Source organism: Mustela lutreola, chromosome X (genome assembly GCF_030435805.1).
Source record: "Mustela lutreola isolate mMusLut2 chromosome X, mMusLut2.pri, whole genome shotgun sequence".
NCBI classification, from domain to species: Eukaryota; Metazoa; Chordata; class Mammalia; order Carnivora; family Mustelidae; genus Mustela; species Mustela lutreola.
In genome coordinates this window covers 76,274,028-76,289,346 of record NC_081308.1, presented here as the reverse complement: position 1 = coordinate 76,289,346, position 15,319 = coordinate 76,274,028, and the positions used below count along the sequence as shown (strand labels likewise).

At 35.3% G+C, this 15,319-nt stretch overlaps 1 protein-coding gene across 2 annotated transcripts in view; it reads left to right on the top strand.

Annotated features, from left to right (window-relative positions):
* Positions 1-300: 300 nt before the first annotated feature.
* The window catches only part of CHM (CHM Rab escort protein), a 229,309-nt gene continuing 214,290 nt past the window's right edge, over positions 301-15,319 (top strand). Inside the window, exons 1-2 of one of the 2 annotated variants that reach the window (XM_059157118.1) lie at positions 303-365; positions 1,795-1,866. In XM_059157118.1, coding sequence (XP_059013101.1) covers positions 1,857-1,866 — 10 coding nt within the window. In that variant the 5' untranslated portion in view covers positions 303-365; positions 1,795-1,856. Of the gene's footprint in view, positions 366-1,794; positions 1,867-15,319 lie in introns of both variants that reach the window. The other variant, XM_059157117.1, reaches the window with a different exon arrangement.

The following is a 15,319-nucleotide window of genomic DNA, read 5'->3' as shown; positions in this document are numbered from 1 at the left end:
AATTCTTGCTTCATCACTGTCAAGGGGCACCCAGGTTTTCCCATTCATCCTAGCTAGCAAAGCAAATATTTCTATCTCATTACTACCCCAAACCTCCAGCCTAAAAGCGCTACTGCACTTAGGCTGGAAAATAAACTGAACTTTTAACATTTGCGTAAACATTTCAAATAAAAGGCTGTAGCCGCCTACCTGGACCGGCCACCCAAGAACTACAACACCCAGGATACACTGTTTTTCCTTCCGCCTTCTACCAGGGCGATGCCTGACTAGATTTCATTTCCACAAGCAATAGTCACATGACACATTTCCTTTCAAGATGGCGGACAATCTCCCTTCAGAGTTTGATGTGATCGTGATAGGGACGGGTATGTGCGGCTCTGGGAATTCCCGAACAAAGTATAGGAAATCTGTCTCGTTCCTACCTTCTCTGTCAGTGTTGACGTTTAGCGAGAAATGCCGGGGATTGAGGATGGGAGGGAGGATGGGAACGAAGTGAGGTAGTGTGGAGTCAGCGCGGGACTTGCAGCTCCAGGGAGGGACTTGGAGCCCGGTACTTAGAGCCATTTGAGTAGGGGTCGATCTGGTAGATGCCGATTGCTGAGGTTGGTTGCTGTGGGTGATTCTGTAATTTCCTTAGAGCGAGGTGGGTTTGTAGTGTGGTGAGAACGCAGGGTCGGGATTTTATCAAAGAGACGTTTTGGGTATGACATGATTCCTTCCTTGTTGATTTCAAGGTGATATTCCCCATCATGTTGTCTCGCCCTTAGGAATTTTTCATATATTTATGTAGTCTTAGGGTGTAGTGCAGCTTGGATACAGCTCGGTCCTCGGGTTTTCCCGAAAGATGCTCAGTTGTTGCTCGTGTATTAATTTACTAGGATAAGGACACGGTTTCTTTTCTATTGTGTTGACAAGCCTAGGCAATTGTATTTTGTTGAGGTAGCCATTTCTGCTTTATGATGCTGGAAGATAGCGTTTTGTTCTGTATCACCCACCTATCTCCTCACGACTAAATGAGCTGAGAAGAAGCTTCTGTGAATTCCCTTCAGGTGTGTGACCTTATCTTCCCCTCGTTTACCCATCATTTATTCTCCATGTTTTGGGTGGAGCCAGAAAAAACCCTGCAATTTCTAGTTGGCAAATTCAGCGTACAGCCCGTGGCAGAAGATATTTGGCAGCAGTTGGTATTTTGTTTTTCTTAATAGTGTAAAGGGCGGATTTTAGATGGTATGAAGTAGGATGTTGAGTGGGGTTTTCTCCTGTTTGCAGAATGTGGTAGGTTGTAGAAGCTCTGGTGGATAAGAACCTGTCGATTGTGTTAATGAATAGAGTTGTCTTCTCAAACAGTAGGGGCAGCCATGTTTCTAGGGTGGGAGTAAAAATAATAGCTACCTGGTTTTGAATGCTTATTATTTTCTAATTGAGGTGCTAAGCACTTTAGAAGCTGTTTGTACAACAACCTCATAGAGTAGGTATTCATTCTCTACACTTTACAAAAGAGGAAAAGGGGGTTTAGAAAGTTTGTCATGTGCCCAAGATAACACAGCTGGTAAGTTTCCAAAGGCCCATTCCATCTCAGAAGGAGAATCTGTGCTTCAGACCTTCAGAGTTAACCCATATTGATAGAAATAATTGAGAACAGTTATTTCTAGACTTTGCTTGGCCTTTAAATAGCTTTTTGAATTGCTTGGGCACTTAATCTCTCTGAGCCTCAGTCGCCTTGTTTTTAAATACAGAAAGGGTAAACTAGATATTCTTTCAGGTATTGTCTAACCAAAAATTCTCTTATTCTAGTTGCATCTGGGTGAGTGGTCTGAGGACAGTAAAGACATGTGTATTCCCATTATGAAAACTGCATGGCTGCAGGTAACTTGGCTGTGGTTGCTGTGAACAGATGTTGAATGAGAGCTGGAAGGAGCCAATTGACTGTTCATTTGTTCTCTCCAGTCTATCCTAAAATCGAGAACAACATCCATTTTTGAATAGCTGTTATACCATACTTGGATTCTATATTATTGCCTTTCTTTTTTGTTACCTAGGAACTTGGGGTGTTTAAAAAATTTTTTTGAACCATTATAAGATTTTTCTTATCTGGATTCAAATTTTAATAGGTAAGAGTGTTAAGTCCTATTATTAAGTGCCATTAATTCTTAAATAGTTGCTTTCTGGTTCAGTTCATAATATGGACTATATTCATTTTGTTAGAGTCTGTTATGGTAGAGGTAGGAAGATACTGTGAGTGATACAGAAAATTACATTAGGCGGCATCTGGTGTATTTAGAAAAATATTAATTTTAGACCTGTTCCAGTGAGGGTAATATTATTTCTCAAATTATAGGAAGAACTTACTTGAAGTTAATTGTAAGTTATGTTTTTTTATATCACTTAATGGTGAACATACTCTGAGTTTATCATGCATGCTGCAGAACTTTGTTATGAAGTTTTGTTTTTAGGTATGTTAAAAATGGCGAAATTGGATAAATGTCATTTCCCAAATGAGTCTAATAATTCCAGTAATTACTTAATTGGAATTATTGTTAATGTGTTTGGAATATTTTTCTTCGGAAATAGTTTGCTGGAAGTAACCTTACAAATGTTTGCATTAGGGGCACCTGGATGGCTCAGTCCATTAAGCATCTAACTCTTGATCTCAGCTCAGTTCTTGATCTCAGGGTCATTGAGTTCAAGTCCCACGTTGGGCTCCACATGCTCTATATGTTTGCATTACTAAGTACTAGCTTGAGTAAATTTTAGGAAAAGCAGCATTTCTTCATTTCAGTTTTACTGACAAAAGCAGAATTAAACATGTATGTATCACAAACATGAAGAAATAGGCTATGAAATGTAATTTTTCTTTTAGTAGATTTAGCTGTGTAAAGAGACAATGGCTTCAAATAAAAACATCTGTAGATAATATTCAAATCCTTTTGTCCTTGATTAATTAGTTTTTTTTCTTTTACTTTCCATATCACAAGATTTTTCTTAAGGTCATATTTTGAAGAGATTTTGAGAAGATAAAGTTTTGTATGTATTTTCTTAGTTATGTCCATCTCTTTCTGATTACAAAATACAGGAAATATGTGTCAAACACCCAAAGGCAGAGGAATAAAATAAAGTATTTGAGCTGTGAAAATTATAGAAGAAAATGGAATAAGGAAGGGGGGGCATCTGGAGTCTTAAAGGAGAGGACAAAACTGAATGTAAGTGATGTTCTAGAGAGTGGCTTTCAGTTTGGGTACATGGTTGTCATTTTCAAGGCATTTTGCCTTTTAAAAAGACATTGGAATGATAATTTTGTGGGCTGTAGAGAAGTATCATTGGTTTCAGTTAAAAATAGTCCCAGTAACATAATACCTCACTGGAGGTGGCATCTGTGTAATCTGCATCTGCATGAGAGCCAACAGTTCAACAGAAGAGCAGGCAAGATGGAAGTTAGGAGAACTGTGATAATATTGGCATGCTTCTTACATAGTAGAATCATTCAGGCCCTCGCTTAGAGCATATTTTTATTTTAGAAATCCATATGCTCAGAACATATTAGAAACATCCTCAACTTCTGCAAAAGCTGTGTTTGGGGGATGTCACTAGATATAAATGATAGTTCATATCCTAGTGGGAAAGGAAAGAGACAAACACCTAAAGTGCAAGCCTATGTCAAACAGTAAAATGGCCTGGGACCAGTTTGTATAATGACAGACACTCATTTTTCAGAGTATTCAACCCACATTTACTGAGAATCTAGTCCCTGCCTTGTGAACTTTACAGTTTTGCCTGTTTTCAGAGACTGGGATTCCTATAGTCACAGCCTCAGAACTGTTCTTAAGCCAATGAGGACTTACCATTGCATCCTTCTTGCTTTCTGAAGACGACACATAGGGATTCAGTCTGCATCCCTTTCCTTTCTGAAGTATACCACACAATTATACGTTGGGAGTTCTTTCCCTAAGATGGACTGTGGAGTGGGCTAGCTTAAAATTTTTACTGCAGAGGAGAAACACATAGGTCCTTTTTGATTTAAGAGTTTTATTCCTAAAGATTATGGGGAAAGGAATGAGATAACCAAGATAACAAACATGGGAGGAATTACAAAGATTATTGCTCCTAAATTGTAACTACTTACCTAGATAAGTAACTATGTGTTCCACATAGTATGATAGTAGATGAGGCAGCCTGGTGTAATAGGAATCACTTGACCTTTCTACTGGGTGACTTTGGGCAAATTATATCACCTCTTGGGATGCCAGTTTGTTCATCTATAAAGTGGGAGATTTGAATTAGGTGACCTATTTACCAGTTCTAAAGTTTACCATTGTGTAACCTAAGTATGACCCTGGGTCTTTGAAAAGGCTAAATTCTGTATAGTCCTTTTAAGGAGTCAGGTCAGTGTTTAGTATACTTTAGAAATGTGGGTGTCAAAATGGGTCATAAAAATTTTCTTATAAACAGTAAGCTGCTTTTATCAGGAAGGTCACATAGGTAGTATGCTTCCATTCTTTGATGTTGGCTGAGAATTATAATGTCAGCCTTGGCTGGCAACTCAGTGACTGTAATGCTTATGGCGGTGATACAACATCACTTCTCTAAATGTTGGGGGAGTATTGGTGCAGGAGGTTTTGTGAAAACACATTTACCAAATACCCCATATGTGACTTCCCACATATATATCTTACTTACTTTTCTCCCAGGATACATGTATATATTTCTAACATGACAGGGTGCCCATACTTCCTCTGTGTTTCCAAACATACATACACCTATCATCTCTCCAGAGCTGAGTTGTGATTATTTTGGTGTGGTAATTGCAAGATGTCACCATATGTGGGTCATGAAATCAATTCCAGCATTTAAAAAAGAGGTAGAGAAGAATATATCAGAATATATTACATGTAGTAAGGATTAATGTAGTTTAATGAAACAAATATTTTATTTGTGTATAACAGATCACTGCAAAATACATACATGTATATACATACACATATTTTTGGAGGATTATTGGGGCAAAAAGTCTTTAAAGTCTAGAGAATATTAACTGAATAACAGTGAATAGTAATGAAAATAGTATTTCAAAAGTCCTTTAGTTTTACAAATGCTATACCATTCATATATTTTATTTACTTTGACCCATATGTATCTCATTTGAGCAGTGTAGTGATAATGTAGTGATTGATAATATGATTCTGAAATGAGACAGATTGGGTTTGAATCATCTGTGTCTCTTGTGCCACCTTACACATGTCTCTTAATGTCTAAGTTGCAATTTTTCATCTCTACATGAGAATAAACCTCAGAGAGCTGTGTTGAGAATTCAATGAAATATTTCCTGTAAAATGTTTAGTAAGTGCTCAGAAAATGTAGTTGATTTTTTTTTTTTTTTTTCCCCATGATGCCATTCCCAGGTGCTTTTATCATCACTGTTCCTACTTGAATTCATCCCAGGAAGGGCTTTCCATGGAAAGCAACAGAAGGATTCAGATGTCTGAGTCCTTTTCCTCCTCTTCCCATTGGCTGGTTGATAGTAAAGAACTTTGTGTGTCTATTACCACTATTTCTAACAGATTTCTTGATCTTGCGGGTTTACAGGTTTTCTATTTTTCTTTTTTCTCTTTGGTTCATCACCTTGAATTATTTGTTATGTCTAAAGGTTTTGAACAGATTTATCTTATTTGGGGCATAGTATGAAACTCTTCTTTGTCAGTGTAAGAATGCTGAAGGAGCTAAAGAAAGCCCACAGATTTTACATTAAAAAATGCTTTGCAAGCCTTCAGGCATTTATTGATGGAAAAGTATGTCTTTTCTGCTCTCAGAACCTAGGAAAGTAAAGGGAGTCATCTAACTCTGGAGAAGACTTGTTGGGAGAGGCTTATCCTTCCCTTATAAGTTTGAGCCAGTTCCTCAGAGCTGCATCTGTTACTAGAGTTCCCTCTGCAGCATCATTTTCATCTCCCATGGCTCATGTCATTTACTCATTTTCTCTAGTGTTCTCATGATGTTTTGGATAACTCAAGTTACAGCAATTAAAATCAAATATGGATGCTCATCATCACATTCTCATGTTTAACATAAAATCCCAATGCACAAAAATAATTATAGTTCTGTATAATTGACCTGTAACTCATGCTAAATCACCTGCTATTCAGTTTCAATGCAGTGTCTTTTAACCGAAATGTTAGGTTGTGCCTGATATATATATGAATGGTTTTAAAAGTAAAATAGACTAAAAGTCTCCAAAAGTTTGTGTTGACATACATATTAAAAATTATGTATTAGTGTGTTTTGTGTGTGTGTGAGTGTGTGTGTGTTTGTGTGTATATAAAATGCTAGAGAGATTGGAAACATTTTGAGGATATTTGTAGCCAAGAAAATAGGTATACTTAGAAAGATTGATTCATTGTATTTTTGCTTTTTTAATAATCTTATTAAAGGGCATTGTAAAAAGAAATGGTAATTTATCACAGGTAGTGATTTTCCAAAGCACGATTATGAGAGCCATCATGTTATCATACTGAGGCTATTTAAAAAGTAGTTTGGAAATAAGAGACCAGGGGCAAAAGAGAGACAGACAGACAGAAAGACAGACCAGGAGCAGCTTGGCCAGTATGGTACTCAGTGTAAGTATTTTATCTCATATTGGATTTTTACCAAAGAGTTTAAATCCTGTTACTTGACTGATTTGGTTTATATCACATATCTTTTTTGTCCAGCCTAGTGTTACACATTGAGTTGTAATGACTATTAATTAATGGAGTTTTAATCATTTTATTTTGCTTTGAAATGTTTTGGTCTTATATATGTGATCCAGATTTTCACATTTATTACATTTATTAATTACTTTTCTAGTATATCTTCTGCTGAAGTGAGCACTAAATTACTTTTCTATATAAGATTAAATGATTATTATGGAAAATTTATACAAGCTATAGAGAAATAGGTTTTACATACAGATAGAAGGCATATTAGGAAGATGTTGAGTTGTGAATTCTTTTTCACATAAATTTTGTTTGAATATAGTTGACACAGTTACATTAGTTTCAGATGCACAACTTAGTGATTTGACAAGTTTATCCATTATGTTCACCACAAGTGTAGCTATCATCTGTCCCATTACATTGCTATTATGAGATCATTGACTGTATTTGTTATGCTCTGCCTTTCATTCCCATGCCTTACTGAGTTGTGAATTCTAATACAGCTTTTTTCCCTGTGAACTGTGTTACTTTGTTATGAGCTATCTAAGCCAAATAGATGACAGATAATTAGGTTAGTTCCTACAACACACTGTTAAACAAATATCTGAGAAATATTTACTGTATATGAGTACTGTTCTAAGCTCTTAATATGCATTATCTTATCTGATTCTCTCAACAACCCTGTCTGTGGAAGATATAATTATCTCCATTTTACAAATATAAAACCTAAGGCTTAGTTAAATTTGACCTAGGTCAAGCTATTAAGACTAGAGCTGTTCTAGCTAAAATTGAGTTACTAGAATGAGGTTGTGGGATTCTTCCAAGTCAAAAATGCCTTATACTATCAGTGTTATATTAATGTGTCCTAGCTTTGTGGTTGGCAGTCAGTTCATTTTTGGAGTTACCTTTGTTGACATTAAAATCCAGATGCCAACAAAATCTTATAGTTTTAACTCATCATTTACAACATCATGACATCTGTGTTAGCTTGCAAACCTTTTGATGAAGGTGAACTGCGTGACATGGTTGTGTTTATTCCTTAAAACTGAAAATAAAAATCACAGCCACTAAAGTAATGGTAAAAAATGGGGTCAGGGAATACAGTAATATTTCAGGAGATAATCTGTTTTCCCCAGGAATTAATTATTCATTGATTTCAAGATAATTCAAGGTACATAGCTTCCCACTGAAATAAAATCATTGTTAAAAATAACATATAGGCGGGCACCTGGGTGGCTCAGTGGGTTAAGCCGCTGCCTTCAGCTCAGGTCACGATCTCAGAGTCCTGGGATCAAGTCCCGCATCGGGCTCTCTGCTAAGCAGGGAGCCTATACTTCCCTCTCTTTCTCTCTCTGCCTGCCTCTCTGTCTACTTGTGATCTCTGTCTGTCAAATAAACAAATAAAATGTTAAAAAAAAAATAACATATAGGCTGCTTGTGCATGCTGGAGTTTACCATTTTAGGGTTTTTTGTTTGTTTGTTTTTGTTTTATTCACTTGCAAATTAAATTTTCAAGATTAAGTGTTGGACTCATTGTCCTGTTTATGAAGTTTGTCTTTTCTTGGTTGACTACTCTTTTGGTCCCTACAATTTTCAGTATTTGTCAGCACTTACAATAGATGCATCTGAATTGATGGAATGAATATGGTAATATTGTTTTCCTCCAAGGGCTGTGTTACTAAAGTAATACTTTTATGTATGTACTTCCAGATGTTTTCTCACTGTGTGTATAGATATGTCTACTTTTCTGTGCTTATAAAAATGTATCATAGATGCTGTTTTTAAACCTGCTATATTTCACCTCACAGTATGTCATGAACATCATTCCATGTCAACCAAATATTCTTTCCAGTGTCATTCTTAAAAAGTTTTTATTTGGAGATAATTGTAGACTCACATGCAGTTGTAAGAAATAATATGGGAAGGTCCTCTATACACTTCACCCAGTTTCCCCATTGGCAAGTAACATCTTAGATAACTCTAACATAACCAGGAAATTGACCTTACCTATTTACCTTATTTAGATTTTACCAGTTTTACATATACTTGTGTTACTTTTGTTAACCGCCTTTGGAGATGAGCATAGATAGATTTCCCGTCCAAGATTAAGTAAATACTAACTCTTAGTTTATTTTTTAGTAGTTTATTTTTTACATTTAAATTTTAATTCACTTGAAATTTACTTTGTTGTAACATATGAGGGTTTTTTTTTCCATCTAAATCACCAGCCAGTTATTCTAATACAATTGATCTAATAGTCTGTTCTTCATTGAGTTGAAATTAATTTTTTTTATTATATGATCATTTTTTGGACTTTTTGACAATAAGTGTCTCTTTCAGGGTAGTCTCTTTCAAAGTAGGAACTACAAATTAAGAATAGACTGGATCATCTGATCTATAGAGAAATCACTTCTTTGAAATCTCAAAAAACAAAAGGTAGTATTTGAGTATATTAAAAATCATAGCATCTACTCTGAAAAGTAGAAAACCAAAAGAAAAAAAATAGCAGTGAGAGTATTTGCAACTCATAACAGGACTAATTACAGAAAATGAGTACCTCCCAATTTATGTGAAAAATATCAAGATCTCTTTAGACTAATGGGCCCAGAATGTAAAGAGAAGATAGAAATAGTCAACAAGCTGCTGGGAAATATTTTTTCTTAATATGTTGAATGTAAAATAACCTAATTAAAAACATTAAAAGAGTAATAACTAATTTGTTGATGAAGTTGTTTTCAGTTAATGTGACAGTATTATAAATTGAGATAACACTTGAGCAAAGTAATTTGACAGTTTGTACTAAGATTTATAAATGTGTTTATTCTTAGACTCAGTAACTCCAGATCTGAGAAAATCATTCAGTATAGTTAGAAGCTGTAAGAGTGACATCTATTTTAAAGCTGCTTATCATAGTGAAATTTGAAAATAAGGTAAATAGAAAAGTGTCTGAAAGCTCACAGGAGGCCAGTTAACTGGCGGAATAGGCAGTCTTACAGTGTGGCCCAGGATCTGGTCCACAGCTTTCATTTATATTATAAAACAACATGCACGGGGCACCTGGGTGGCTCAGTGGGTTAAGCCTCTGCCTTCAGCTCAGTACATGATCTCAGGGTCCTGGGATCAAACCCGCATTGGGCTCTGTGCTCAGCAGGGAGCCTGCTTCCTTCTCTCTCTGCCTGCTGCTCTGCCTACTTGTGATCTCTCCCGCTCTGTCAAATAAATAAATAAAATCTTAAAAAAATAACATACGTACAAATGAAATATGTACGTGTGTGCATGTATATTTATTACAGAGAACAATAATAAAGTGAATGACATGTATGTATGATCCAGTTAAAGAAAAAGAGCATTACTGGAACTTTAGAAGCTCTTTACGTGGGTCACTATCATCTGTGTTCCGTTCCTTTCCCATAGATGTAATGATTATGGTAAATTGTATTGTTCCTTGTATTTTTAAAGTTGTCTTTATTATGTGTGTATGCATCTCTGAAAAATGTATTGTTTTGCCTGTTTTTGGCTGTTGTCTAACTTTTGGAGTGCTATAGTATGTATGCTTTCTGTAACTTGCTTTTGTTGACCAGTGTTATGTTTGTGAGATTCATCTGTACAGATGCATACAGATTTATTCCCCCTTCCCTACACACTCACATGTACACACACATGCTGTCATTGTGTTGTATACTAGATTTGCAAATCTTCAGCTTCAGTAGGTTATGCCTATTTACCAAGGTAATTGTATTTATTTGCCCTTTGGTTTACAGCTTTTCAAGCCTCTCTCCTATCCCGGGAAATTTGTAATGTCATAAGTACATTCGTGACAAAATAAGGTCATTTGTACATACCATTTTGCAACTTTTTCAGTCACTAATAGTCACCTTTCTATCCATTCCAGTTCATTTTTTATCTCCAGTACAGAGACCATATTTAACTTTATACAAACACCCATCCCAAAATACTCTTTATAGCTGAAATGTGCAAATTTGGGTCCAATTCATTATTATGCACTGCTGGTTCTTAATGCCCTGTAAGTCTGTTTTATCCTGGCATAGTTCCTTTTGTTTGTTTGTTTGTTTTTAATGATGACTGAAATGTTGAAACTAGGCCAGTGATCCTACAGAATGTTCTGCCTTTTGAATTTGACTGCTTTCTTCCTGTGTATCAGTTACTTTACTACTATGTCTATGTTTTGTGTTTTTTCTTTTTTTTATAAACTGAGAGTTATATCTATTTTTAAAAAAGATTTTATATATTTATTTGACAGAGACACAGCGAGAGAGGGAACACAAGCAGAGGGAGTGGGAGAGGGAGAAGCAGGCTACCTGCTGAGCAGGGAGCCTTATGTGAGGTTTGATCCTAGGACCCTGGAATCATGACCTGAGCTGAAGGCAGATGCTTAATGACTGAGCCACCCAGGCACCCCCTGAGAATTATATCTAAAGGCTTAATGGATTCAAAGTTAAAATTTATGGCTATAATTTATCTTTAGTGATTGGGTGCTATGTTGGACTATGCCAGAACACACATCATATCTGGTTGATCCACCATGAATATTGCTGAGATTAACCCTGGATTAGAGTGATGACAATCTGATGCTTCCATTGTATGGATATATTTCCCCTGTGCATTGAAGATAATCTGTGTATTGCTAATTTGGCACTGTACAAGTATTCAATTTGATACCAACTATTCACATAATTGTTTTGGCATCAGTATGTAATTCTTGTAGAAATAAGTATTCTCATTAGGACTTGCAAAAAATGTTTTTTTCTTTGATTCTTAGTTCTTTGATTCCTTCCACACTTAGTAGCTGCCACTAAATTCCAATTTTTGAATTCACAAAAAGGAATATACCTTTCTAGCATTATTGGTGTCTACCAGTTAAATACTAGTTTCTGAGAATAAAGTAATTCAGAAAATGGAATTAATTGTTAGGTTGCTTGGTGGGGATGGACAAAGAGATTTAGATGTCATGAAAGAGTATAGTAGTTAAAAGCACAGACTTGAGCCAGAGTGGCTAAGTTCCAATATTAAGTCACCATTTACTGGGTATATGACTTTTGACAAATTACTTAACCCCTCTGTGTTTCAGTTTCTGCCTTCTGTATATATGTGGATAAAGACTGGAAAGTAAGGGAAAAATGAAAAAAATTGTTAAGGGCCAGGTTATGTATGATTCTAATATTTTCTTTAGCATTATACCATATTTACTGTATAAGAGAAAATGAAAAAGAAAAGTAGCTGTCTTGCTGCATTTTAGGCATTTTTATTACTATTATTTTTTCAACTAAAAACATTTTTAAGTTTTATTTTTTTAGATTTATTTAAGAGGGAGAGAGTGAGGGCGTGAGGGGAAACGGAGGTGGGGGGAAAGACAGTGTGATCTCCTCTCTGATAACCATCTCTTTGTTCTATACAGTTGAGAGTTTGTCTGTTGGTTTGTATCTCTTTTATTTTCTCTTTGCTCATTTGTTTTGTTTCTTAAATTCTGCAAATGAGTGAAAGCATATGGTATTTCTTTCTTTGACTTTTCTCTCTTGTATTATACTTTCTTGCTTCATCTACATCTTTGCAAATGGCGATATTTCATTCTTATTTATGGCTGAGTAGTATTCCATTTATGTGTGTGTGTGTGTGTGTGTGTGTGTGTGTGTACACATGTACATGTATATATACGACCTCTTTATCCATTCATCAGTTGAGGGACACTTGGCTCTTGTAAATAATGTGCAGTAAACATAAGGATGCATGTATGTATCCCTTTGAATTGGTGGGGTTTTTTTTTGTTGTTGTTTTGTTTGTTTGTTTGTTTTTGGTAAATACCCAGTAGAGCAATTGCTGGATCACAGGGTATTTGTATTTTTAACTTTCTGAGGAATCTCCATACTGTTTTGCCAAGTAACTGCTCCAGTTTGCATTCCTACCAGTGGTGCAAGAGGGTTCCCCTTTCTCCAGACTTCACCAACACCTGTTCTTTCTTGTCTTGTTGATTTTAGCCATTCTGACCCGTGTGAGGTAATACCCCATTGTACTTTTGATTTGCATTTCCTTGATAACAAGTGATGCTAAGCATCTTTTCCTGTGTCTGTTGGTTATCTGTATATCTTTGAAGAAATGCCTGTTTATGTTTTCTGCCCATTTTCTAATTAGATTATTTTTTTAGGTGTTGAGTTTTATAAGTTCTTTATATATTTTGCATACTAACCCTTTATTGGATATGCCATTTGCAGATATCTTCTCCCATTCCATAGGTTGCCTTTTAGTTTTGTTGATTGTTTCCTTTGCTGTGCAGAAGCTTTTTATTTTGATGTACTCTTAATAGTGTATTTTTTCTCTTGTTTCCCTTGGCTCAGGAGTCCTGTTAGAAAAAACTTGCTACAGCCTGGATCAAAGAAGTTACTGCCCATGTTCTCCTCTAGACTTTTCATGGTTTCAGGGCTCACATTTAGGTCTTTCATCCATTTTGAATTTACTTGTATGTGTGGTAAAAAAGTGGTCCAGTTTCATTCTTTGGAATGTTGCTGTCCAAGTTAACCAACACTGTTTGTTGAAGAGACTGTCTTTTTCCCATTGGGTATTCTTTTCTGCTTTGTCAAATATTAGTTGACCACATAGTTAAGGTTCATTTCTGGGTTCTCTGTTCTATTCCGTTGATCTGTATGTCTGTTTTTGTTCTAGTACCATACTGTCTGACTACCATAGCTTTGTAATAGAACTTTAAGTCTAGAATTGTGATGCCTCCAGCATTGCTTTTTTTTCCCAAGGTTGCCTTGGCTATTTGGGGTCTTTTGTGTTTTCATATAAGTTTCAGGATTGTTCTAGCTCTGAAAAATGCTGCTGGTATTTTGAAGGGATGGCATTAAATGCGTAGCTTGCCTTGGATACTATAGATATTTTAACAATATTTGTTCTTCCATTCCAGGTGCATGGAATGTATTTTCATTTCTTTGTGTTGTCTTGAATTACTTTCATCAATGTCTTACAGTTTTCAGAGTACAGGTCTTCACCTCTTTGGTTAAATTTATTTCTAGGGATCTTTTTGATTTCGGTGCAGTTGTAAATGGAATTGTTTTCTTAATTTCTCTTTCTTCAGTATTGGTGTTAATAAATGTAGCAGATTTCTGTATATAGATTTTATACCCTGTGACTTTACTGAATTTGTTTACCAGTTCTGGCAGAGTTTTGGTGGAGTCTTTAGGGATATATATATATATATATATATATATATATATATATATATAGTGTCATGTCATCTGCAAATGGTGAGAGTTTTACTTTTTTCTTACTCATTTAGATGCGTTTTACTCCTTTTTGTTGTCCAAGTGCTGTGGCTAAGGACTTCCAGTTCAAGTGATGAGGGTAGACATCCTTATCTTCTTCCTGATCTCAGGGGAAAAGCTCACAGTTTTTCTCCATTAAGGCTGATGTTAGCTGGGAGTTTTTCCTATATGATCTTTATTAATTTGAGGTATGTTGCTTCTAGACTTACTTTGTTGAGGGTTTGTATCATGAATGGTTTTTGTACTTCGTTAAGTGCTTTTTCTGCATCTATGGAAATAATCATATGGTTTTTATTCTTTCTCTTATTGATGTGATCTATCAGGTTGATTGATTTGTGGATATTGAACCACACTGGTACCCCAGGAATAAGTCTCACTTGATCTTTGATTAATGATTTTTTAAATATATTGTTGAATTCAGATTAGTAATATTTGTTGATGATTTCACATCTGTGTTTATCAGAGATATCGGTCTGTATTTTTGTTGTTGTCTTTATTTGGTTTTGGTATCAGGGTAATGTTGGCCTCATAGAATGAATTTGGGAGTGTTTCTTCATTTACTGTTTTTTTGGAATAGTTTAAGAAGAATAGGTATTAACTCTTCTTTAATTGTTCAGTAGAATTTGCCTTTGAAGTCATCTGTTCTTAGACTTTTATTTGTTAGCTTTTTTTTATTATTACCTCAGTTTCTTTGCTGGTTATTCATTTGTTAAAATTTTGTTTTTTCCTGTTTTAGTTTTGGTAGTTTATGTTTCTTGGTATGTAGTTTTTCACAATACACTCTTAGAACTGTTAGTATCTTTGTGGTGCTGGTTGTTATTTCTCCTTTCTCATTTGTGATTTTGAGTCCTTTCTCTTTTTCTTGATAAGTCTGGCTAGAGGTTTACCAATTTTATTGATTTTTTTTCAAAGACCAGTTCCTGGTTTCCTTGATCTATTCTATTTTTTTTTAAATTTCTGTGTCATTTATTACTACTCTAATCTTTATTATTTCCCTATTTCTGCTGGTTTTAGGTTTTGTTTGTTCTTTTTCTAGCTCTTTTAGGTATAAGGTTAGGTTTATTTGAGAGTTTTCTAGCTTTTTGAGGTAGGCTTTTATTGCTATAAACTTTCCTCGTAGAACAAATTTTGCAGCATCTGAAATGTTTTGGACTGTTGCATTTTCATTTTCATTTGTTTCCCTATACTTTTTTTTCTTTTTTGATTTTCTGATTGATTCATTCATTGTTTAGTAGCATGCTGTTTAACATCCATGTATTTGTGGTCTTTCCAGATTTTTTCTAGTGGTTGTCTCTTAGTTTCATAGTGTGATCAGAAAAATGCTTGGTATGACTTTGATCTTGAATTTGTTGAGGC